This window comes from Euprymna scolopes, chromosome 44 (assembly GCF_053919585.1).
Source record: "Euprymna scolopes isolate OS-2025 chromosome 44, ASM5391958v1, whole genome shotgun sequence".
Taxonomy (NCBI): Eukaryota; Metazoa; Mollusca; class Cephalopoda; order Sepiida; family Sepiolidae; genus Euprymna; species Euprymna scolopes.
In genome coordinates, this window is record NC_136525.1 from 16,779,953 (window position 1) to 16,803,720 (window position 23,768).

General features: G+C 35.0%; 1 protein-coding gene across 1 annotated transcript in view; it reads left to right on the plus strand.

Moving 5' to 3' along the window:
• Window positions 1–20,833, plus strand: part of LOC145268618 (uncharacterized) — a 60,778-nt gene extending 39,945 nt beyond the window's left edge. The window contains exons 3-6 of the mRNA XM_080124092.1: window positions 4,651–4,677; window positions 8,238–8,366; window positions 15,001–15,195; window positions 20,678–20,833. Of these exons, the coding sequence (XP_079980218.1) occupies window positions 4,651–4,677; window positions 8,238–8,366; window positions 15,001–15,195; window positions 20,678–20,743 (417 nt within the window). The 3' untranslated portion in view covers window positions 20,744–20,833. The remainder of the gene's footprint in view (window positions 1–4,650; window positions 4,678–8,237; window positions 8,367–15,000; window positions 15,196–20,677) is intronic.
• Window positions 20,834–23,768: the final 2,935 nt, after the last annotated feature.

The following is a 23,768-nucleotide window of genomic DNA, read 5'->3' on the forward strand; positions in this document are numbered from 1 at the left end:
CCCCAGCGATGTGTGAACAAAGCGAAAGTGTACAGCGCCTCAAGACTTCCCAAACATTTTACACTAAAGGGAATGTTAGAAAACGAATGTTTCCCACGAAGGTTTCAAGAATAATTAGAACAAGGTACAAAAATGGCTCTTGGATTAATGTCCTTTATTTTAATTTAATTTTATTTTTATTTTTTGCATACCACCGTAGATTCCGACCATGCTTGCATTGTCGTACCATTGACCGGCAGAGCTTAATAACTAGCCCTTTGTTTTCTAATATACTAGCCTGGGTGCCCGGCGTTGCCCAAGTGTTTGAGGTATGAGCAGGAAAGTGGTAATAGGCCGGCTCGAATCCGTACCGTGAAGGAGAAAAAGAACGTGAAGAAAAACAAAACAAAACGTGACGTCTTTGCTGTTGCGTTCATCGCCAAACCGGAAGTGGCGAAGGTTTAAAATAAGGCTAGTCAATCGAAAAGAGGCGATGACTTTCGAAAATATCGGCGAAAAAAAGAAAAAACTACCCTTCCTTGTAGAAAAGTGCCCAGTTGATGGAAGATTTTTTTTTTTTTTTTTTTTTTTTTTTTTTAAGCCAATTTTTCGGTATTTGTCACCCGAAGAGTTTCAAACAATACCGATCTCGTGAAAATCCGTCGCCTGTCGAATGTTGTATGCATGCATTATGTATGTCTGTCAATCAGTCGTGAAGCTTGGGTAGGGCTAGACTATATGTGGACGACTCAATATGAATTTATTTAGGCTTGAAGACGACCTGGTTAGTCAGCCGGGAAGCAGATAAATGGTATTGTGTTCCGCATGCGGATAGTCCTACGGAAGAAGCAGTTTGTGCATTTTCCAGTATAGCCAAGAAAATGATAAACGATAAATTGGTCTAAAACAAATATATAAACATGTTACCAAAGGCAAGAATTCTTCTACCTAGTAAAAGAATATATTTAATTTTTTGAAGAAAACAATTCAAACTTCCGCATTACATTAAAATAAGTTTAAACACTAAACAAAAATGGCGATGTTAACAAAACTCGTACGCAAGATAGCGGTCGTGAGATATAAATAAAATGGAACGAACGCAAATGTTAACAAAATGAAATTAGCGAGTTCACCGTACAGCCTAGGAAAAAACTCTACTGCTAACTAAGCCGGTTTTCATTTTTAACTACTCTGTACTTGTAATGACTTAATGAAAATAAGTGAAAAAATGTAAATAATAAAACTGATTTAGTTGGGTAAAAAAAAATATAACTTGGCTTGCCTTTGCTAACATGTTTTTTGTTCACCCATTTTTGCATTGTTTGCATTGAAAGATTACCAAACATAAACGTGAAGATATTGTGTAATTGTTAAAAGAAACTTAAAGATTTTTTATTTGAAAATTAAAATCTTATTAAAACTAGTCTAGTTAAAAAAAAAACCTGATTTCATTTAATTAACACATAAAGCAGTGAAATGATTTTTATTACAATATACATAGGCACGAAAACGTATAGTTAAAAACAAATATATAGTAAATGTTATCAATGACGAGTCACCCTTCTACCTCTTAAGTTTTTAGTGATTTTACTCTAAAATATTAAATTTTATTTTAATCGTGTCGAGCATTAGGTGAAAAAAAATGGCCGCTAATTGTAACAAGTGACGGCCATTTTTTTTTCCTTATTCTCGCCTAACTTTCGATACTTGTTTTTCGGGCCAAAAAAACATTCTAGTAAGTAGAATCACTAAAATTATTCGGAAAGGTAGAATAGTGACTTATCTTGCCTTTAATGACATGTTTTTGACCACTTTTTCGTACCTATGTGTATTGTAAAACAAACCCATAGTTAAGACTGTCTTTAAAATAGTTTAAAAAATATACTTACATTTTTATCTTGGCAGATTTACACTCTTGTCTTGTCAGTAGCTGAGAAACTTAAAAACTGAATTGTAAAACGATATCAAAGATAGCAATTACCAACAATAATTTCTATCGGTAGTCTGGGATTTTATTACCTTATATTTCGCTGTCCAGACACATAGAGTGAAACCAAAGAAATGTCGCCAAAGTATTTTCGCGTAGAGGTGGGAAGTTTTGAAGTCGCTAATTCCATTAATGCCCACTTTATTTGACGCCCAAACTTTGAAATTGTTTAATTTTACAACACCCCTTGTAAGGTTTGCCAATGCTGGCTAGGATACCCCCCCCCCCGGGTAATTTTTCTTTTTAAATTTTAGACAAAATGTCATCAAATGACTTCAAATGTACTATTAAAAATTTCAAAAATACAGCGTTTAGATATTTTCGATAAGAATCGGCAAAACGATTCTTCAATGACTTTTTTTTAGTTTGTAATATTTTAGGAAATATTTTTGAAAATTACGTAATATAAATTGAATTTCCAAATATTCACTTCAGCCAAGCTGAAAATCTTTTGGTAAAATTTTTCACACTCTTTGGCTGTCACCCCCCCCCCACTTAGCTACGCCACTGTCAACATTCTTCGGTAGGGCGTCCTAACATAAGTTTTTAGTGTTATTTAATGTAAAATGTCCATTTGGTTCAAGAAACGAGTAGTGTTGAACGCTGCCGGAGAACAAAAGATGGCCACGAGGTCTTTGAAAACTCATCGCTTCAAAATAAGAAATAAAACATGGTGGTATGAACCCACCCAATAAATGTGTATTGATTTTATTACATAGCTGCTAAAGTGCGAGTATTCTAAAGAGTTTCATAAGTGAACTCTTTACTTTGTTTGCCATAATTTACCAATAAAATTGGATCCAGAAATCCTGGTTCCGTGTCCCTTAGTCTTACATTGTTCTTCAATACAAGTGTTGGTTTCTTTATAATTGTAAGGAAAGATAAGTTTTGTAGTCGGACATGGCTCAATTTCCGATGCCGATTAATTGTCCGTGTTTCAAGTTAGGTTAAAATAGACAGTTTGGTAGTCTATTTTTGTACATAAATGCATTCACTTGTTCTAAAAATAACGGATTAAAACCCAATTACGCACCCACAGATAAATTTCAGGCGCAAAGATAAAAAAAAAATGCACCCACGCAAATTCTGCAAGGAACAAAAACTAAAAATACGTTTTATTCGGCGGACGTAATTGAAAGCATGCCACGTGATAGGAGTGCACTTCTCGGCCAATCAACAATCAAAGATTTAATTTTCAAAACCTTTTCCTCGCTTTTGCCCGGGAGCTGAGCGACAAATACTTAAACGAATTCACTTTCTCACTCGGCGCTCCGCACTTTTACGTTCATCACTTTTTGTTCACTGCTCGCCTTTCTATTAAAGTCAACGACTCCTTTGTTACATATTTTTCCGCCAGCATGACAAAACACGGTTATCCACACGCACACACAAGCGCACACGCACACGGTGAATAATGCAGATATTCAGCCGCACACAAGGATACTTACCTTCCCCTTTATTTCTCCTCGCACACAAAAATTAAGCTCGTTTTCTCAGCGAGAAAACAAAGGACACCCTCTGCTTTTGGTCGAAACAACGAACAGTCTCAACTTTCATATTTGCAAGAACTGTCTATCCAGACACCTTTTTGGACACTAAAAAAGATTCGTTATTTTTGTGAATAAACACCATTTATTTCACGGGTTTTATTTGTGGTGGAAATGTAATGTTATAACCCTTTTTAGGCTGTGATCATAGCGTAGTATCTGTTAACTATGGCAAGCAGGACCAAGGATCAAAACATTGTCTATTTATTTGAGCGACGGATGATCGCTGGATCAGTTATGATTAGAAGAATAAACAGTTAAATTGGAAGAGATAATTGACGTGGAATCGCAAAAGGAATGCAAAAATAGATGTAAACATTATTTTTGGGTTTGGATAAAGAAATAACTAGATGGGGACATTATATTGGTCTGAGACACGTAATGAGGTGACATAGAAGGAACGTGATGTAGTTAGTTTTGGAGAGATTGAGCTGAGGTTTGACCACGAGAGCGGACAATCTAAACAGGGGTGGACAGACAGTTATGGATTGGGCTGTAAGAATAGAAAATGTAGACGAACTGCAGATCCTGTAAAAACCACTGGAGACAACTAATAAATTTATATTATAAAAATAGTTTTGTGTTCACAAGAACAGATGTCTCAATTGGATGGTGCTGGTCGTTTCATGGTTCGTCACGGAGCAGCAGGAAGATAGAACTCTTCAAGAAAAAGGTATGATGCATATATTCTGGCTAAACAACATACATGACTTGTATGTTTATCTGTCCGTTAAAAGAACATCTCGCATCCACTAGATAATGTTTTAATCTGTTAATCTCCTATAATATACAACAGAAAAAAGGGATCTTATGAGATCTGAGTACCACTACAATATTAAATAGTTCCCTCATCTAATGATTTAGTACCGATAATCGATTTCCTGTACTATTACAATTTACCCGAGAACAAGTTCCTTAAAATTAGATTTTTACAGTAGATTATACAGTAGAAATATAAAAGGAATAAATACTCGTGCAGTAAGATACTGGACACAAAAAAAAAAAAAAAAATGGCACAAAGAAACATGTTAAATTTTTGTTAAAATTACGACGAACCCTGTATATGCCCATTATTTATAAGTTTGTTTCACACTTTGCTAGTATGTATAAACTGAAATATTCTATTTTCTTTTTCAGAATTTAGTTTGTCAAATATACGAGGAGGTAAGATTTCGTTTTTTACGTTTTTAGCTTTTTCCCGTTTCAAAATTGAAATGTTCGTTAGCTGCCCACTGAACATGTAGTGACTAACTAGATGCGATTTGGACGAATAAAAAAGCAAATGGCTCAACTAGCTTAGCTTTAAAAAAAAAAAAGTGAAAAGAGAATCCCAACAAGTTTTCACAGGAACATGGTAACTCAATATTTTCAAACCATGAAAATAGTTTTAACTCCCAAACCTATAAAAACGGTGAACTGGTCAACACAATCATATTTCCCCAGGTTTTCGTCAGTTGGTGCACCTGAAAACCCTAGGGTGTATGCTCAATACCCGTCTCTCCTGCCTCTTGCCAGGTAGGAGAGGCAGAAAGAACATGTCAAGGTTCACAAGTTGTGTCGTCTCACACTAACAAGGTAAGGTAAGATGGTGCAACACTTGCACATATTCATATAATGAACGTACTCAGTCACACCCAAGCCTTGTGATCACATGATTTTCTTGATCAAACACGAGCTTGCAAAAATGAACACTTTTAAATTTTTTTTTTTTTATTAACAAGGTCACCACTTATCAAGGCCCGGAAATCACTCAGGGATAAAGGTTATTCCATATACAGTACGTTGTACATTAGTGCTGAGATTTCATAAAGTGTCTACTTAAGGGGGCGGTTCATCAGGAATTTGTTTACGTTGAATTTGAAGACATCCAAGTTGTAGTCAGGTGGGGAAACAGGCAGACTAACAGTTCCACTGGCGTGCTGTTCTAAGAAAGCTTTGTTCATGGACTCTACGTTTTGATTTAGGCACAGATAGTGGGGAAAAATTTTGACAGTGGCTTCAGCTAGACGGGTGTTTTTCGTAAAAGATTGGCGAGGGGGGGAGGACCAGAGATTGGAGCTCAGACAAGCACTTGCCATGGAAATAACGGTAAAACAGACAGGCTCGCAACGTCTCTTCTGTGGGAGAGATTGCAGGGAAGAGAAAAGGGCATCCCCCACTAAGCGACGAAGTCTATTTTGTACTCTGTCAAGGCAGGATAGGCTATTTTTGGCAGCTCCTGCCCAGATATGGCAGCAGTATTCCATCCTTGGACGTACTTGGCTTTTATATAGAGAATTGCATCATTAGTGAGATATCTTCTGGAGCGGTAGAAGGAACCCACCATCTTTCCAGCGACCTTAGCAACAGACTTGATGTACGTGTTCCATTTCAGATCAGGAGTAAAGGTCAAGCCCAGAACACTTGCTGATTGAAAATAATTTCTATATTACTAGCAGGCTACCCGATGTTGCCCAGTTGTAAAACATCCATAAATATATTTCGTGTAGATTTACTTATTATAGAGCCAATTCTGATATTAAATATAGATATATAGTAATGAACTGGAACAAATACATTGAGGGACATTGCAAAAGCTGCTGCAAGGAATGTGGAGTCTGTTTATCGAGCTAGAAGACAGTATCTTGTACCTCTACAAGGCCACCATTCTCCATACATGAAGTATTGTTGCCACATCTTTGTTGGTGCATCTCTCACTAGCCTCTCCCTCTTAGATAGGGTCCAAAAGAGTTTTCAATCTAATAGGCCCCACTTTGTCAACTAAGCTCCAACCTCCGTCCCATCGCCACAATGTTGCATCTGTGCCTTTTGTTTTTATAATAAATATTTAATGAATGTACTCTGAACTCTATGTACTTGTACCCCCCTCAACATACATATCCCGACAAACCTGTTTAGCAAAATCTCGCTCTTTCACTGAGATCCCTAAAATGCCAGAAAGCTTTCTATTCTGTTGCTTCCTTCCAACAGCTAGACTTCGGAATTCCCTTCCTGTTACCAACTTCCCTGGCTATACTGATATGCGAAAGTTTAAATGTGACATAAACCAACATCTTAACCTTTCCTAGGTATGATCCCAAATAGTAGCCCCTTATGTCAAAGTGGTGATATGCTTTGTTAGGAATGAACGTGTAAAAAAAAAAAAAAAAAAAAAGTTGTAAACGACTTGGGTGCCATTCATTAGAATCGAAACCAGAACCTTTAGCATTTGAGCCTTGTTTCTCTTGAGCTACCAACAGATGGATACAAATTGCTGAAAAATTAAGCAACTTTGAACTATGAATGTTTGTATGCACAAAAGTACCATTTTTTTTTTTTAAATATTTTTTTTTTTTTTTAATTTTATTTTAGACCTCCTTAGAAAATTTTTATCAATTAAAAAACAAAAATAGAAAGTGTGCTATAGGTCTACATACCCTATATCAAATTTCAACCCTGTAGAATTCATGAGTTTGGTAGAGGCTTTTTGTATATACAAGACAAGGTCGCTTAATCGTGACTACCTGCACTGATTTCCGAAAAGATGAAACACTAGTCTGTAGGCACTTAAAAAAAAAATAATTTCAGTGTGCTAGAACGTTTTCATCCTAAATTCTACACAAAATGTACTCTCTGCATAAAGCTCATAGAATTAATGCTGGAGTCCGTCAGAGGTCCATCCTGGGCCCAACTGTCTTCCTGGTCTACATCAATGATCTCCTAAATCACGTCCTTAGATCATTCGTAGACATTTATGCTGATGACACTATCTATGATAGAACAAAGGCCGTAAATACCAAAGTTCTCTCCGATTCTCTCTTCTCTGATCTTGAGCACGTGGTACAATGGGGAAAGAAGTGGCTGGTTACTTAATGCATCTAAAAACCAAGCTTCTATCTTTACATCAGCGCTTTGATCTCCCATCTGGCATCAATTGAAACAACTGCTTTTCGTCTTAGGGAGGCTCCATGTAAGCTTCTGGGATTGACCTTTACTCTTGCTTTAAAATTTCAGACGTTGCGAGCCGGTCTCTGCTTTATTGCAATTTTCATAGCAAGTGCTTGTCTGATCTTCAATCTATGGTTTATCTCCCCCACCCTTGCCAAACTTATGAAGAAAAACTCGTCTAGTTAAAAAGTCAATAATTTCTCTCGCTCTTCATCTGTGCCTAAACCTAAACGTAGATTCAATTCACAAAGTTTTTTAACTGCACACCTGTGGAACTCTGACCTGCTTTCCAGCTGACTACAATATGGCTGTCTTCAAGTCTAATGTAAACAAGTTCATGATAAGCCCTTCCCTTTTAAGTAATCTAATTTACCAAATTTACACTTAACTATTACTATATTGTCCATTCGACTACTGTACACTCTTTAACCCTTATCCTCGAATGGCCTCTGGGCCTTGATAAGTGGTGATTCCTTTGTTAAAAAATTCAGCATAATAGTGAAATGAAACCAATCTAATAAAATATAAAAATCCTTTTTTCAAAGGAATGTGCAAATTAATCTTCATGTAGTCGCTCACACATCCATGACTAAGTATATTAAAAATTGTTTTTAATGTTCACCGATTTCGATAACAAGTGTTGGAAGTTTAAACAATCGTTGATACTCATTTAATCCCGGGCAACGTAGGTCTCCATGCTAGTAAAAAGATGGACCTGTTGGAATACATGTGTACATTTAAAAAAAAAAAAAAATTAAAGTTTTTTTTTTGTTTTTGTTTTTTGTTCTCGTCTGCAGATGCTTTCCCGTTGCTTGGAATCTCGTAATGGTGCTCCGATTCCAGACTTTGAAGACTTTTCGCGACAGCTAAGACTGTCTGCCACCATTGCCACAAACAGCCGACGAAGTAGACGCTCAACTTCGCGAGTAAGTAGCGTTTTATTTGATGACGAGTGGGCGGAAAAGTGCTTTCAGTGTTTGCACTCTTATATAAATAAACGTCTTGATCAATAAAATTAAACCTATTTGTATCGAGGTTTTTAGAATTCAGTTCAAATTTTTATTTTTAACTCGCAAAAGATTAATTTATTCAATTCTCACCCCCACCCAAACAAGGCACAGTGCCACTTTAAAGGGGCTACTATCGGATTAGGGAGTTGAGCAGCAAGATGTCTGTTTACATTACACTTGAACTTCTGCATGTCAGTACAGTTGGGAAAGCAGAATTTCGGGAGTTCTAAAGTCTAGCAGTTCTAAGAAGAAACTATTAGAGTAGAAGGCTTTCATACATCTAGGGATCTCTGTGTAGGGGTGGGATTTTGCTGCTTGACGTGTATTTACATAGGGCAGATATAAGTGCTTGTAGTTGATCAGAGCACTCGCCATTAAAATACTTGTAGAACAGGCAGGGATGCCCCATTTCGTTGATGGGGGAGAGGCTGAAGTTTAGATGACAGTTCAGGACCTATCGGGTTGGTGTTGGAATTTTTTTTCTGTTTTTACACCAACAATTGTATACCCCCCCCCTGTGTATATATTTATATTTTTTATGCTGGTTCATTATTTATATTTATTTTATTGGATTGGGTTTCGTATCTTTTTTTTTGTTTTTTTGTACGAAACTACCACGATTATGAATAAAACACTGCTAGCTCAGTTGTGCTGAGGTCCAAGGGAAGAGGCCTTCCTTTTAGAATTCGCCAGCTAGGCAGGAGAACGTGCATCCCATCAGCTGAGCGTGAATCCTAAAGCCTTTCCCTCCAAGGAGAACTCTGTACAACACAGTAGACGCGACGAGGCGGTTCTCCTTTCAACTTCTATTAGGCACTGCTACGGACAGTCTTCAGGGAAAGAAACTCAAAATTCAAAGTGATACAAGCTTCACAGACCTTTTCCACAGACTTGGAGCAAGCAGCGAGCCTTTAATTTAACGAATTTAAAAGGTGCTTGAACTTTAAACATTTTTGAGTTCCTTTAAGGTTTTATTTCGGAAGTACTTAACATTTTCTGTGGTAGTCATGTTAACAAACGACCATTCCTTTAAAACGTTTTATATAGAAGAACCAGCATTTTTTGTTGTGTTTCTTAAATTTGGCGTTGAAGAAAAAAAAATCCTAAGTACCGTTTCTAAGACTGAGAACTTTCCTGTTTAGTTTCGTTAAACTCTGGTTTTTGATCGCAAGGTCAAGGCTGCTTTGTGCTTACGGCCTGGTCGAGGGCAGCCATGTTGGATTCTTACACAATTAAATTGTTTACACTTTAAATGTACATTTTTGTTTGTATTGATAAAATAAATTACTCGAAATGACTCCTTATGTAATTTAGAAGATAAACATTTTGAATGCCTACGCTTATTTTCTCATATCCATAAGACAGTTCAAAAGGTAATTTTCCGTTTCCATTTAAACAAGATGGCAATTTTTCACCTATCATGATTAGTTTTTTTTTTTTATAATTCTGTAATATGGTAGCTTCCAAATTATGCAGTCGAAATTACCTTATTAACTTATTAGAATTGACAAAAACAAAACACTAGTTGAAACCATTTTTATCTGAAAACTCCATTTATCGACTAAAATCTCGCCCCAATTCTGTAGAAGCGCCCAATTTATTTTTATAATTTAGAATAAATTTAAACTCTGTTCGTTCCGAAAAAAAGTTTAAATATTTTCCATTATATATATATATATATATATATATATATATATATATATATATATATATATATATAAAAAATTAGTGTTTAAATTTGTCAGGTATTTTTCTTGCATTTATTCTACAAAAGTAAAAAAATAACTAAATTGTCGTGTTCCGACTAGTAAGCTTTCCCTCATTCTGTTTCACTTGACCTTGGTTTTTGATCTCAAGGTCAAGGCTGCTTAATACTTACGAAATTGTTGACATCCATATTGATTCTTACTCAATTAAAATGTGTAAACATTTTAATTGCATATGAGCAAAATAAATCAAATATTGGTACTTGTACAGTTTAAAGACATTAAGAAATGAAAATATCGAAAAGTTTAAATTGTACGTATCCGTTATGGAATGAAGTTCTTAAAAAAAATTTTTTTTTTTTCACTTAATTTCATTAAGTTTGTTTTACAGCGAAAAAATAATTTATACCGAGCAAAAGGTTCGATTTTTAGGAAGAAAAGCTAGTATTAAAGATAGGGATGGAGTGTCGGCTTAAACTGGAGTTATCTCCCCATGGCGTTTTTAAAATTCAAATCTCTTTAAAATCCAAGATGCCTGCCTTTAACGTGCTGTCATAAACGTTTTTCTGCTGTAAAAGAACAAAAACTAATCTATCAAAATAAGTGGATTTTTTTTTTTTTTTTTTTTTTTCGGGGATCTTCAGTTCAAAATACAAGATACCCTTTTTGATATTTTCATTTTTTTTTTGTCTTAAACTGTACAAGTACCCAAATATTTACTTGAAATGACTCCTTATGGAATGTTAAAGATACTCAGTTTGAATGCCTTGGTTTGCTCATCACCCACAAACTCTATTTAGCGATATTACCAACAGATGTCTGTTTGAAACGGTCCGTTGACTTATCACGACTGTTTCATGCTCTACAAACTTAGGTGTAAATCCTTTGATAGTATTTCTAATTTGAACTCGTAAATATGTAAAAACTTTCCCACCATCCCGAGGCAACGTTATTTATATCTTTAATTGAAGAATGAAATTAAATTAACCCTTTTTTTTTTTTTTTTAAATGTTTTTAGGGTCTTCAGGCAGTTACTAAAAAGTTAAGAGGGAGGCAACACTTGAAGGGTGCACTTTCTAGGACTACAAGTCAATGCCTCTACCTGACAGATAAAAGGCCACCGAAATGGCTTACATTCTGCCTGGCTAAGAATGGGTCGTTGAATGGTATCGTTTGGTCAACGCCTTAGTATAACCTTTTCATTCGGTTCATAGCAAATGAATAGTTGTTATTCATTTATTTTATCCTATTTTCCTATATATCCCACTTACATGGCTTCGTAAGGAACTAAATTAAATTCCTTTAAATGTTAATTCCTGATGGCAGTGGAATTAATGCTAGCCTGCAAAGCCAAAGTGGAGTTTTTGACTGGGTTCAAGTCCCACAATCAGCAGTAATTATCATTTTCTGTAGTAACGATTGCATGAATGAGACGCTAGTGTCTGCAGGTATATAACAAATTTTAATATTATCTAGTCATAACTAGCATAACTATTTTTAAGACTGCATATTAATCAACACTTGTCATTTTATAAACGTATATGTGCATAGAAAATATTTCATCTTGAGGACATGATAAAAATGTAACGTAAAACTTTAATTGGGTTGAATTCTGAATTTGAAGCCTTTTCATTTTTTTATTTTTAATAACTGGTTTATTAATAACTAGCAGATCGACCGGCGTTGCCCAGTTGTAAAATATGCTTAAACATGATTTTGATGTTAAAGTGCTTAAAGTTTGGATTATCTCCCTTTTTCATGTCGCTCTTTTAAATCCAAAACTATGTATGCAATGAAGCAGCACCATTATGAATATATAATACACGTACAGATTTTTTTTTTGATTTTTGCAAGTTGAATATAGTATACCAACACCTGGGAACATATACCAGAAAACAGAAATAAGTCTTATACTGACCAATTCCTACAGCTACATAGAAAACTGAACTGTTATCACGGATAGTGATATAGGAGGAAGAAGCAACCTTAGTGGAAGTTAGGGTGTTGAATAGTCGGGGTACATGTTGGGACAACATAGCGGAATCGGAACGGAGGATGACATTTATACAGATTACATACACAGTTCCTATTTTTTTTTTTTTTTTTTTAACACATAGGAGATGCGAATTCATTATTGGAGGAATGTGTAACACAGTTCTTTTACACCAGAGGGGGAGAATCGTTACTGATGGAGGAAGAGACGCAGTTAATACTTGAAAGGGTGTCACACAAAGTTCATTACAGATGACGGACAACACATTTACCTTCCAGTTGTAATGACGAGACAAGTTAACAAGTATTAGATGATTCTTTATTCATACCAGCTGGATGATTGATAATTATCAGGGATTCAAGCCTTTACGACTACATGGTCTCCTCTCTCGCCTCCAAGGGAGGCATCAGCTCATGCAGAGCTGCTGTCGGACTCTTCTGCTAACTCCTTGACTGTAACTATCTGTGATTATGATTGATTCTAACTTCGATCCCTCTCTCTATATATTGAATCTCCTTTATGACGTCAGGTGTAGTCAACCAACTTGACTTTGTCACGTTTCAATTTACCAGTGCCCTTTGCACATGTATCTACACACCTTTTAATAAACAAATTCATAAATTTAATTGCATCTCTTTTAACCTATTTCTAAAACTCGTATTGTTCACGTTTTTTTTGTTTTGTTTTTTTAACTGACATATTAAATATCCAGTCTTTTCTAAAAGAATGAACAATCAACTGTATTTTGTATATTTAGTTGCGATAACAATTCCAATCGTTCTGCATCCCTAGGATTTCAATATCTTTCAACACTTGCCTACTGGGTTCGATTCTAGCCTTTTCCTATCATTTTCAAACTTATCTTACTTATTGGGGTCTGTCCCTTTTCATAAGTGCCTCCTAATAATGCTGTGTTAAACAGAAAAGATAACGAAATAGCAATCTTATGTACGACATGAAAAGAGAAACTGGAATCTTAGATCTCCAATCCAGTAATTTATATAAGCAACCACTTATGAAAAAGAGCTTAAAAAAACTACCTGGCAAATATACCCGATGTTACGGTTTCTCTATATAAAGGGTTGTTTGTTGCGTCATGTCTAATAAGGGATTAGAAGAGATGACGTGTTATATATATTTTTATGTTGCATCATAAAGGGAATCGTGTGTGAGAGACATGTATTTTCAGAACCTATCTCTGCTTCTTCGATGTTGGATCATCTGGAATTTCTCGTCCTGGAGGGAGACTTGATACCTGCTTTTGGATGAAGATTCAATCACTCCAAGACAAGGAATTAGTTCTATAGTTTATTTCACTTTTCCCCAGATGTCCTGCAGAAGGTGGAAAGTGAAATCGGCCTGTGTGGGTTCTTCTACACACGTCAGCGTTCGCCCCCCCCCAGTGAAGAGGAGACAACGGGAAGCCGTCCGTTGTCTTCTGAGTCCAAATCAAATCTCAACGATTCAGCTAATCTGATCACATGACTCACACGCAATCAAATCAGCTGATCTTTTACTTCCGGCCAACGTGTCTACACTATAACTCACCTCACTCTCACACAATTATTTTTTAAAAATGTTTTAGGGATGGTTGAAGTTGTTCCTAATGCTGATGGCTTGAACTGAGCGGAAGAACATGACGAAAGTCTTATGCATGACATGAAAATAAATTTTAGGAAAATCTCTAAAATTTACAATTAATGCAGATTTGTCTGAAAGCACTTTCTGGTGGAGAGGTACTAATTCCAACTTAATGGTTGGGAGCCTTTGCTTCATAGATAACTTATATTTACAAAATCTTTTAGGCAGTTTTTACCTTCATAGCAAAGTCCTATTTTAATCACCTAAATTAGTGATACATGCGACTAGTGACTGCTTGGGAATTTCATGCACCCATGAAACTTTAAAATATTTTAATTCTTGCAGATTTCATGGATATCATAGTTAATATTCTATCGGTTTTATATTATAAAATCTTTCAAAAATAAAAAATTTATCCATATGACTTCGGTGCATCAGCTTAAACTAGAACTTTAAAAAATGTATGTATAAACTGGAGTTCCTTCAGCTCTAACCGAAACCAAAACTTATGAAGAATTCTTGGTAAAATTATTACAAGAAATGGAAGTCCATAACAATTAAGCGGCAGTCACTCTGATGTAAGTGTGACACAATATATAGCAGCAGGCTCCTTTAGTCTTTGACAGACTAAGGATACCCACGAAGGGTTTCCTGCATGTAAACTTTTTGTGGCAGGAGGTGCGCAATCTCCAACCACACCTCTCCTGAGTCGACATTGTTAAATACCAGTGGCAAATGAAGTGTATGTACAGGACGACTGGTAACAAATGTCGATAAGCGGAGAGCACATACAGCACCTAGAATTCCCAACTGATCACCCATCTGGTGCTAACCAGGCTCAACTTTGCTTAACTTCGATAATCTGACGAGAACCGGGGTGTCAACGCGATTATGCCGTACGCTATCCTATTAATATATTTAATAATAGATAGGATTTTGGTTAAATTGCTTGCCCTTCTCTTGAGGAAACGCCGGGCCATTAGTTCTGCTAGTATATTAAAAAAAGAAATTCCAACGCCACTGTTTCCTGTAAAAACTAAATCGAACTCTGTCCATTTTTAACCCATTTTTTTCTAATTCTATTTATCTCTACACATGCAAATAAACTATTCGCGCTTGCAAATTAATATCGATTACAAAAATTGGCAATTATAAGCACAAATTCTTTTCTCTGAAAAATTGTCGCTCGATACTCGAAACCTATTACACTTTGAAACTGGGATGTTTTTTTTTTTTTTTTTTTTTTCTATTTTATTTTTTTTCTTCCAAGGTTTCGGATACGATTGATTCCAGCAGTGGCAGTAGTAAAACAAATTTTCGAGATCTTTTCCCAGTTTTTAAATTTTCCGGTCCAAACAAATCCCAATGTGTTGTATGTTATGCGGACTTCGAATCTGGACAAAATGTCAAGGCTCTTCCTTGTTTACACAAATTCCATGTCCCCTGTATAGATCCGTGGTTAAAGGTAAGGGAACTTTCTTTAAAAGTATGTGCAATAGGCGTTTGGAACTTTTTTTTTTTTTTTTTTTTTTTTTTATAAAAAATCACCCGTTTTGATAAAAATTGCTTCCTGCTAATTAGTTTTTATTTTATTTTTTTTAACTCGCTGTCTGTTTTCATATTTTCAAACTTTATCTCTACCAAAACTCAGTCGCAGAGCAGTACTAGGGGCTTCAAATGATTGAATTTTTTATGGACCGTTCTTTTATAGGTCTTTCACCACTTAAAATATTTAAGGGGTCAAAATTGAAAAATCGTTATACATTTTGTACATTTGTTAGTTTATTAATCAGCTCATATGCGTGTCACGTTGGTACTGTGGTAACGTCACCAGCTTTGAATGCTAGTTTTGCTTTCAGTTTTGATTCTAGCTAATGGCACCCAAATACTTTTACTTTTGAAATCACAACTTAACAATATATACAAAATCTGGACAAATTAAAATATTTTACAACTGGGCAAAGCCCCCCCCCCTCCCCTGCTAGTATTTCCTAAATACAAATTCTTAATTTATAGGCCTCTGACCACTACTCCTTCCCCTCCTCCTACAAAAACACTGGCACTAGAATCCTGTCACTTAACCCTAAGTCCAGGTGTCCCCCCCCCACTGTCAAAAAAGTTAGTCGTTATTGACTTGCTCTATTTAACAAAAGCAAAATCTTGGCAATCAGAAATAATACAACTTATAAATTTTTTTTTCAGAAAAGGTGAGGGTAGTTTGACGAGTCATGATTAGAAATTTCCATAACTAATTTTTTTCATGTCGATTCTGTAGTAGCACAATATTAAATATAAATAAATGCTTGTAACAAAATGATAAATCCTGTTACACACACACACACACACACTAGCAGTTCATCCCGGCCTTGCTCAGGCCCTATATACTGTTCATAAGTTGCCCTACGTGTGAATACACTTTATGTAGGATTTCAAATGCTTAGACCAAAAATTGTCTGAGTAATTTCATAAAGGTCAATTTTTTATAACTTGAATCCCAATTTTGACCTGAACATTTTTTGGGGCTCAAAATCAGATTAAAGTTTAATCCATGTCAAAGCAACCTACATTTAAAATTTCAAGTGTTCAGACCCAAAATTAGCGGAGGAGTTTGGTAGTTTTCAAAGGTCAAATCGTTGAAATTTGCCCCCCCCCCTTGACAGCCAAATTTCTAGCCGAAAACCGATTAAAAAGATTTCCCAAATCTCTATACTCCTTATGTCAAATATCGAGCCTCTAGACCGAAAATGGAGTTATTTGGTAGGGAAATATGCGTGCACACTACATCTCATGTAGAGATGTATATAGATGTATATATGTGGACATCTGTGTGTGTGTCTGGTCACGAATAGGCTCCTATATGGTTGACTATTATAGAAAACTGATCACATATGATATATGTATCGAGACACTGAATGGGTATGTTTGATCTGGCATAATGATTAATTAAAATTGTGGGGTCTGCGTACGCACCTGGTCCACAAAGTATGGAAAAAATTTAAAAAAAAAAAAAAACGTTTGCAAGTGTTTTTGATATAGATGTACATAATACTTTGATAGGTATGTTTTAATTTAAATAGGGATGGTATAAAATTGGAGTCTGCATTCACGCCTGGCCTCCATAGAATGGAAATATGTCAGAAAGTTTAACAAGGTTTTTTATACAGATTCACAGAATATTGTGATAAGTGTTTCAGTGTGAACAGGTATGGTATAATAAATTATGGGGGTTATCCATTTTATTTTTACTTTCATCATATTTTGCTTTGGTTTTGATACCCCAAATTAGAAGCGATCTCTTTACAACCCTTCCTTTTCACAACCCAGTCAACGAGAGGTACTTTTGCTAATGTGTGTGTGTGTGTGTGTATATATATATCTATATCTCTCTCTCTCTCTCTATATATATATATATATATATATATATATATATATATATATATAATCTCATTTTTTATTTTTTATATATATTAAAATTCCAGTAATATTCATATACCAATAAAATTAGCTTATATTAATTGGTCCAATTAAGCTTCATGATTATCGGTTTTTCATAATCAAACATGAATATATTTTGCAGAAAAGACAAAATATGAAATAAGAACATATGTATTTTATGTGTTCGAATTGTTTCGTAGCCATTATATTAAGCAGTTTGAGGTGTCTAAACTACTTGTACCCTTAAAGGGTCTATATTTGACATATTTTAGTGTCTGAAGAGCGGCTGTTTTTGGAATATTTTTAAATAAGTGTTTAAATTTGTAATTTTCCAAATGGTTACGAAACAATTGTAACATAAGGAAATACGCAATATGCTATTTTATATTTTGTCTTGATTTGGCAAAAATAGTTTTAACAAAATCAAGACCTCAAAGAATGGATTGAGAGCAACAATAGTGTATTTCATCGTTAGTTACAAGACCATTCGGACAAATTCAAACCCTATATCGTTTGAAAATTTTCACAAGAACAGCCTCATCAGACGTTTTGAAAAACTTTTACAATGAACAATATGGAATCCATTTCCCTTTGTTTCATAACCATCTGAACAAATTTAATCACTTAAAAATATTCCCAAAATACTCTTCAGACATCAAAATACATTTGTTATATATAAGAATACCTTCATAAACCAAAAAGTGAGTCCAACTGCTTGGTCGTTAAAGTAGAGATTATGAATGTATTCATATATAACAAATGCATTTTGATGTCTGAAGAGTAGATATTTTTGGAATATTTTTCAATTTTTTTTTTAAGAGCCGTTTTGTTATGAAGAAACAAACGATTGTCATTACGGTCTTTAGAAATTTTTCTTAGCTGGAAAAAAAAAATGCATGAAAATATAATGCTATAAGAAAAGTTAATAGACTGAACATTGTTTCTGCCAAACGAAACGGTTATGTAAAAAAAAAAAGAATGTACTAGAATTTTAATCTGCCGGAGGAGCTGTTTTGCACAAATAAATATTTGGATCTTGGAATGTAACTGCACTATTATTTATACATGTTCAATTATATTTAACATTGAGCTTCTAAATAAAATGTGTCCACTTGATCCTTTCTATTTTTACTTTTTCTTTAGTTAAAAATGAAATAAGTGTCTTCAAATGTACTATTAAAAAAAGCTAGAAAAATACAGGCTTTAGTGTTTTCAATAAAAATCTGCAAAAATTATTCAATGACTAAATTTTTTTGAGTTTATTTATTTTATTTTTAGAAAAGATTTTTTAATTTAAAATTAGATAATATATTTGTCTGTATTTTTGAGATGAGGTGTTTTCATTTGAGATTGTCGGACCGACTTCCTCATCTTGGTTGTTATAGTCACGTTTCATATAGTGACATATGGCCGAGTGGTCCTAAACGTATCAAAGTTTAGTTACCCAAAGGTGCTGAGTTCAATCCTGAACGAAGGCAGTGAAAAGTAACATTCAAAACAGAATCAGTAACTGTCCCAGAGCCTAGCTGGAGTCCGAACACGGTACCCCCATAATAAAGGGTTGGGTTCGAGACTCCTAACAAACTGTTCCCCAGTTCGGTACAAAACACCTGATGAAGGCCGGAGGGCAAAACAGCCGAAATGTTGTGACTATAACAACCAAGATGAGGAAGTCCGACAATCTCAATAGATATATTTTATTTCCGACTATTTTCGTCCATTAGTCTTGCTAAAAAATTGTTGGTGAAATTTTGTCACCCCTCTTTGGCTATCACCTGGGGCGGACCCCCCCCCCTTTAGCTACGCCACTGGTCCATAATAATTAAACGAGTCACTCGATGTAAGCGTAACATGCAAAATAACACCCACTATCCTATTAATATTAATTAGATAGGCAATAATAATTCTAATCCTATTAATATTAATTAGATAGGCAATAATAATTCTAATCCTATTAATATTAATTAGATAGGCAATAATAATTCTAATCCTATAAATATTAGATAGGCAAGCAATTTAACTGAGAGACTTTCTCCAAGGAAACACCTGGACACTGGTTCTGCTAGTATAGTGGGTTAAAAAAAAATTCCAATTTTCTTGTAAAAATATAATTGTAAACATTACCAAAACTGTATCTGAAACTGCCCATTTGTAAAATAGGCTTAATCATATTTTAATTCATGCAGATTTTGCATTTATTCTACAACTAATTATCTATTATACTTGGCCTTTTGGTTAAAAAAAAAAAAAAAAAAAAATGCAGGCACAGACAGCCCGCCCGCTAAAACGCTGTGGATTCATTAGTTTAGATTCAGCAGAGTGAATGAGGCATTGTGATAAATGTTAATCAAGAGTAAGTCGCCAAAGACTCCAATTTTTACTTTAGTTACAAAGACCCTGCAACACTCCCCTCCCCAGATCTTATAGGGCCTTGTGCCTAAATTTGTTTTGTCTTTTGGAGATTTTACTTAAATTTTTCAATTTTATATTAAAATTTTTTTTTTCGTTTTAATTTTTCTTTAAACGGAATAAATTAAATATGAAGATCAAAATGTAGTATCTGTTCTTCAGATGCTGCACTTCCATTTTCTCTTTCGGTGGAGGATCAGTCCTTCACGACTGAGACAATTTTATTTTCGTACCTTTTCTCCACGTTAAAAAATGACCCTGGTGTGTAACTCTGTCCCGTGGGGAGGCATTGTAAATAGGTACAATCAATTCTCCATTGATTATAGTGTACCCAATGTATAGTAATGATTTTAAGTTAAAAAAAAAAATTAGCAAAGCAAAAAATTAAATACAAATATACCACTAAAATTAACATATGCAGCCAATAACGTTTGTATAAACTAGCTATTATGCTCTGCTTGTCATTAAGCACTTGATATCCACTGAAGTTTCAGTGGATTTAAACCTAGGGAACTCTAATGTATTATATATATTAGAATAACCTTTTTCACTTCTGGCAAGAACTGGATGTTGTAATCGCCATATTTGTAAGCTTGGTGAACCAAGTACCAAGTTAGAATCTTAAAATATCTCCCGGTTTGAATGACTGAAATAGCGAGTGAATATCTGGCATCCGGTAGAATGCCTCGTCCTCAGCAAAAACAAGAAAATGAAACAATAAAATTGGCCATAATGGCTAGTCTCTTCATTATTTACTCTCTATCCAAAGGCAAGGGTTCTTTTAGGATCCCCCACTCCTTAATTATATCTAAGGGGAGGTAATGACTAGGGCTAGGACAACAGCATATTCTTTTCATTGTTTTGATCCTCGAGTGTGTATCAGTCGATATCTTTTTTTATATAGTGATGTGATTTTTTTGGTTGATTAAAATGTCTGTCGGATATATACTAGTAAAAAAAAAATAAGAATTTCTATTGTCATAGCTGTAGTAATGACATACTATCGAAGGGATCACACCATAGGTACAAAACTAGATTTTGCTGTTCTATATTTCATTTTTTACCCACACTGGTATAAAATTAATTTTTTTTTTTCTTTTCAGAAAGAACACAAATGTCCTGTTTGCAGATATGATTTCACGAAAGTTGTTGATATTAAGGAATTGTAAATTTATATATTTCTCATCACAAATTTTAGATTTGTTAATACTTCTAATTTTTATTTGTAATTAATGCTATAAAGTCTCTTATTTTTTTAACCATCTTTTTTTTGTTTTCGCTGAATTTAAAGGGATTTTTGTTACGTCATGATAATTTCGGAATAGAAATTTCGAATCCCTTTATTTTTAATTTTAAATAACTTTCAATGTACAGTTTTTATTTCTGAAAACTTTCAGTTTTCAATTTTTTTTTTGTCAATCGTTAATGTTTAAAGGTCGCTATCATAAAAGCGTAAAAAATTTCAGTATAGCTAGTAAAATGTTAATCTGTATGTTCGCTTTTTTATGTCCAAGAAAGGCTTTTCTGAGAAGCGGTCGGTTGACTCACAACTTAAAACATTTTATATCACATATAAATCATATGTACGAGTTAACGGAGGTCGCCTGTCTATTTAATTTGCTTGAGTTTGAAAAGATAAATATTTTTTGCTCGCCGCATGTGGATTAGGCTTTTTTGTATAATAAAAGTGACACTAATTCTGGCGGTATTTTTCTGGTCGCGATCGGCGGAACTGTCCGAAAGCAATCGGATTTGATAAATGTGGAAATATTTTCCTTATATCAGAAAATTGCTATTCAATTTGGACAATCCCCTTTTTATGGGGAGCTGGTCTCCCCCCCCCCCCAACATCTTGGAAAATAAAAATAAAAAAGCGTTCCCACAGTAAATAAAATACTACCTCGCAGTCAAAGTTGACCTCATTAAGTCATTAAAAACGTGCACCTACCAATTCTAAATAACTAAATAAATTCAAACGCGTTTCCGTTATTATTTCGCAGTGGCCCAATGGTTAACGTCGCATGGGTTTTTTTTTTTTTCTGTTTTCTTTCTCCCTCTTCTCTCGCACTTTAATTTCCAACTTTGCCTCAAGGGTTTGGGTTCGATCCTCATATTTACCTACCAAAACTTTTAATTTAACCCCCTCCCCCAGGAGTTTTGATTTACCCAAAACCACACACCTTCAAACACCCGGGCAACGCCGGGTACCCCCCCCCCCCCCGCTAGTATTAAATGAGTTAAAATTTGTTTCGTTTTCAAACGATCCTGGATATGACCTTAAACTATCAACGATGGCGAGGTCCAAGCTTGCAGGCTTTGGGGAGTGTCGAGCCACCCTTTGACATTGCTCTGGCCCGGAGTGGTAGTACCTGTTAGGGTCCCAACTATGGGTTAAATAGAAACTTACTTGAAGAAAAAAGTATATTCGATTAATAACTTTTCCTTCAAAGTTACTGGCTTCGGCATTAAATGACCTGAAAGGGTTGATATGCCGTAAGACAATCAACCAAACGTTTTCAAACATAATACCCGGCCAAATTCAGTGTTTTGACTTGAGCTTACATGTATAATGTTGATAGAAGCTTGCTTTTCTCCATTTTTACTTTTTTTTTCACACAATGGGAATGTTCTTAGATTTTGTGTTGGGATGTCTCTGATAAGTATTGAAAATCAAGTCGATAAAATCCGATTAAAGGAAAAGTCCGATTTTGACTAAAGTTAACACCCTTATACAGTCTAACATCACAAGGCATTTGAAAAATTTTATCACAAAAGCGGAAGAGCCTGGCATATATTTTTTTTTTTTTTTTTTTTTTAAAGATAGGGACACATTTGAAATGAAAGTTTCTGTTTAAAGTACAATTGAACCATGATACTTGACTTTTTGTGTTGGATATCAGTCGAGCAATGGCGAAAAGTGTACTGGTCGATGAATATTTTGTTCGTTATTTGTAAAAATAGAATGTTATAGCAAAATATTTATGGATAAAATTTGAAAGTTTTAATAGAAAAGGATGTTAGAACACAATAACTTTGACTCTAGAGGTCAAACTTATATTTTTGACATAGAGGTCACTTAAGATGTGGATCTTAGAGCTTGAAAGATTTGTATCAGTCAAGAGTTGGAAGTCGGAGAGCTGACAGTCAGTAACCAGAAGGAGAAAGACTGTCCATGGACAGTAATGTCTCCAAGTAGGGGAAAGTGTTGAATGTGAAAGTCTGACCAGCATTGCAGCTTTCTAACGAAAGGAAACTTCGGTAAATAAAGCTGCTGTAAATACTACCAAGACTGAGTTGTGCAAATCTTCATTTGCAACTTTTCCGAGGATCCATTGAATCAAGACCAAAGATGGACCAGATACGTTTCTCGATTGGGCGATGTAAAACCCCAGTGTTACAATATTTTTACACTGTAATGGGATAAATATTTATTTAAAAAGTATAAAAATACAAATTAAAATAAAAATTTGGTACAAGGCCGAACATGGAGGGGAAGGGACGGTCATCTCTGACTAATGCTAACTAACTTAACTAGTTCCTACTTTCACTCTACTTTCACCGCAATACCACATTCATACTATACATCCATCAGCGTATAAATCTTTCATCAATCACCATACAAACATCATACCATAACCTAATTAAAACCCATGAGAAAAAGGAGTTTGGGAAAATAAAAATTTTATATATAAAATAGATATGAAGTATTTACAATGTTAGTAACAAAAGAACCCCCCCTCCCCGTTGCTAAATGCTAAACTATGGCAGACGCAGATTCGCCAGTTGAAAGGGTGATGCGGGCCTGAATGCTTTATTATAAACCCTTACAAAAACTTTGAAAGGGAATCTGCATCTCTGGTGAATCAGGCGATCTGTCACCTAATTGGGAGGGGAATGGGGCTAAAAAAAAAATGGGACAAACTTAAAACAGGGCCTAATGATTGCTATCACACTAGCTAGGTTATGAACAAACGAGCCTAAAAAAAAATGGTCCTTACACTAGTCTAAAACGTGTCAAGGCTGATGTTCGTTTTTGGGTCCCAAAATTTTGCCCAAGTCAATGCTTGCTCCTCTCGCACAGCAGACACGTGCAACAGACACCAAAACAGTCTGACAAAGAGTCTCTTGGCCTTGATACGAACCTTCAAATGATAACGAAAGATTCATATAAGGTCGAGGGGAGCGACGTCCTCA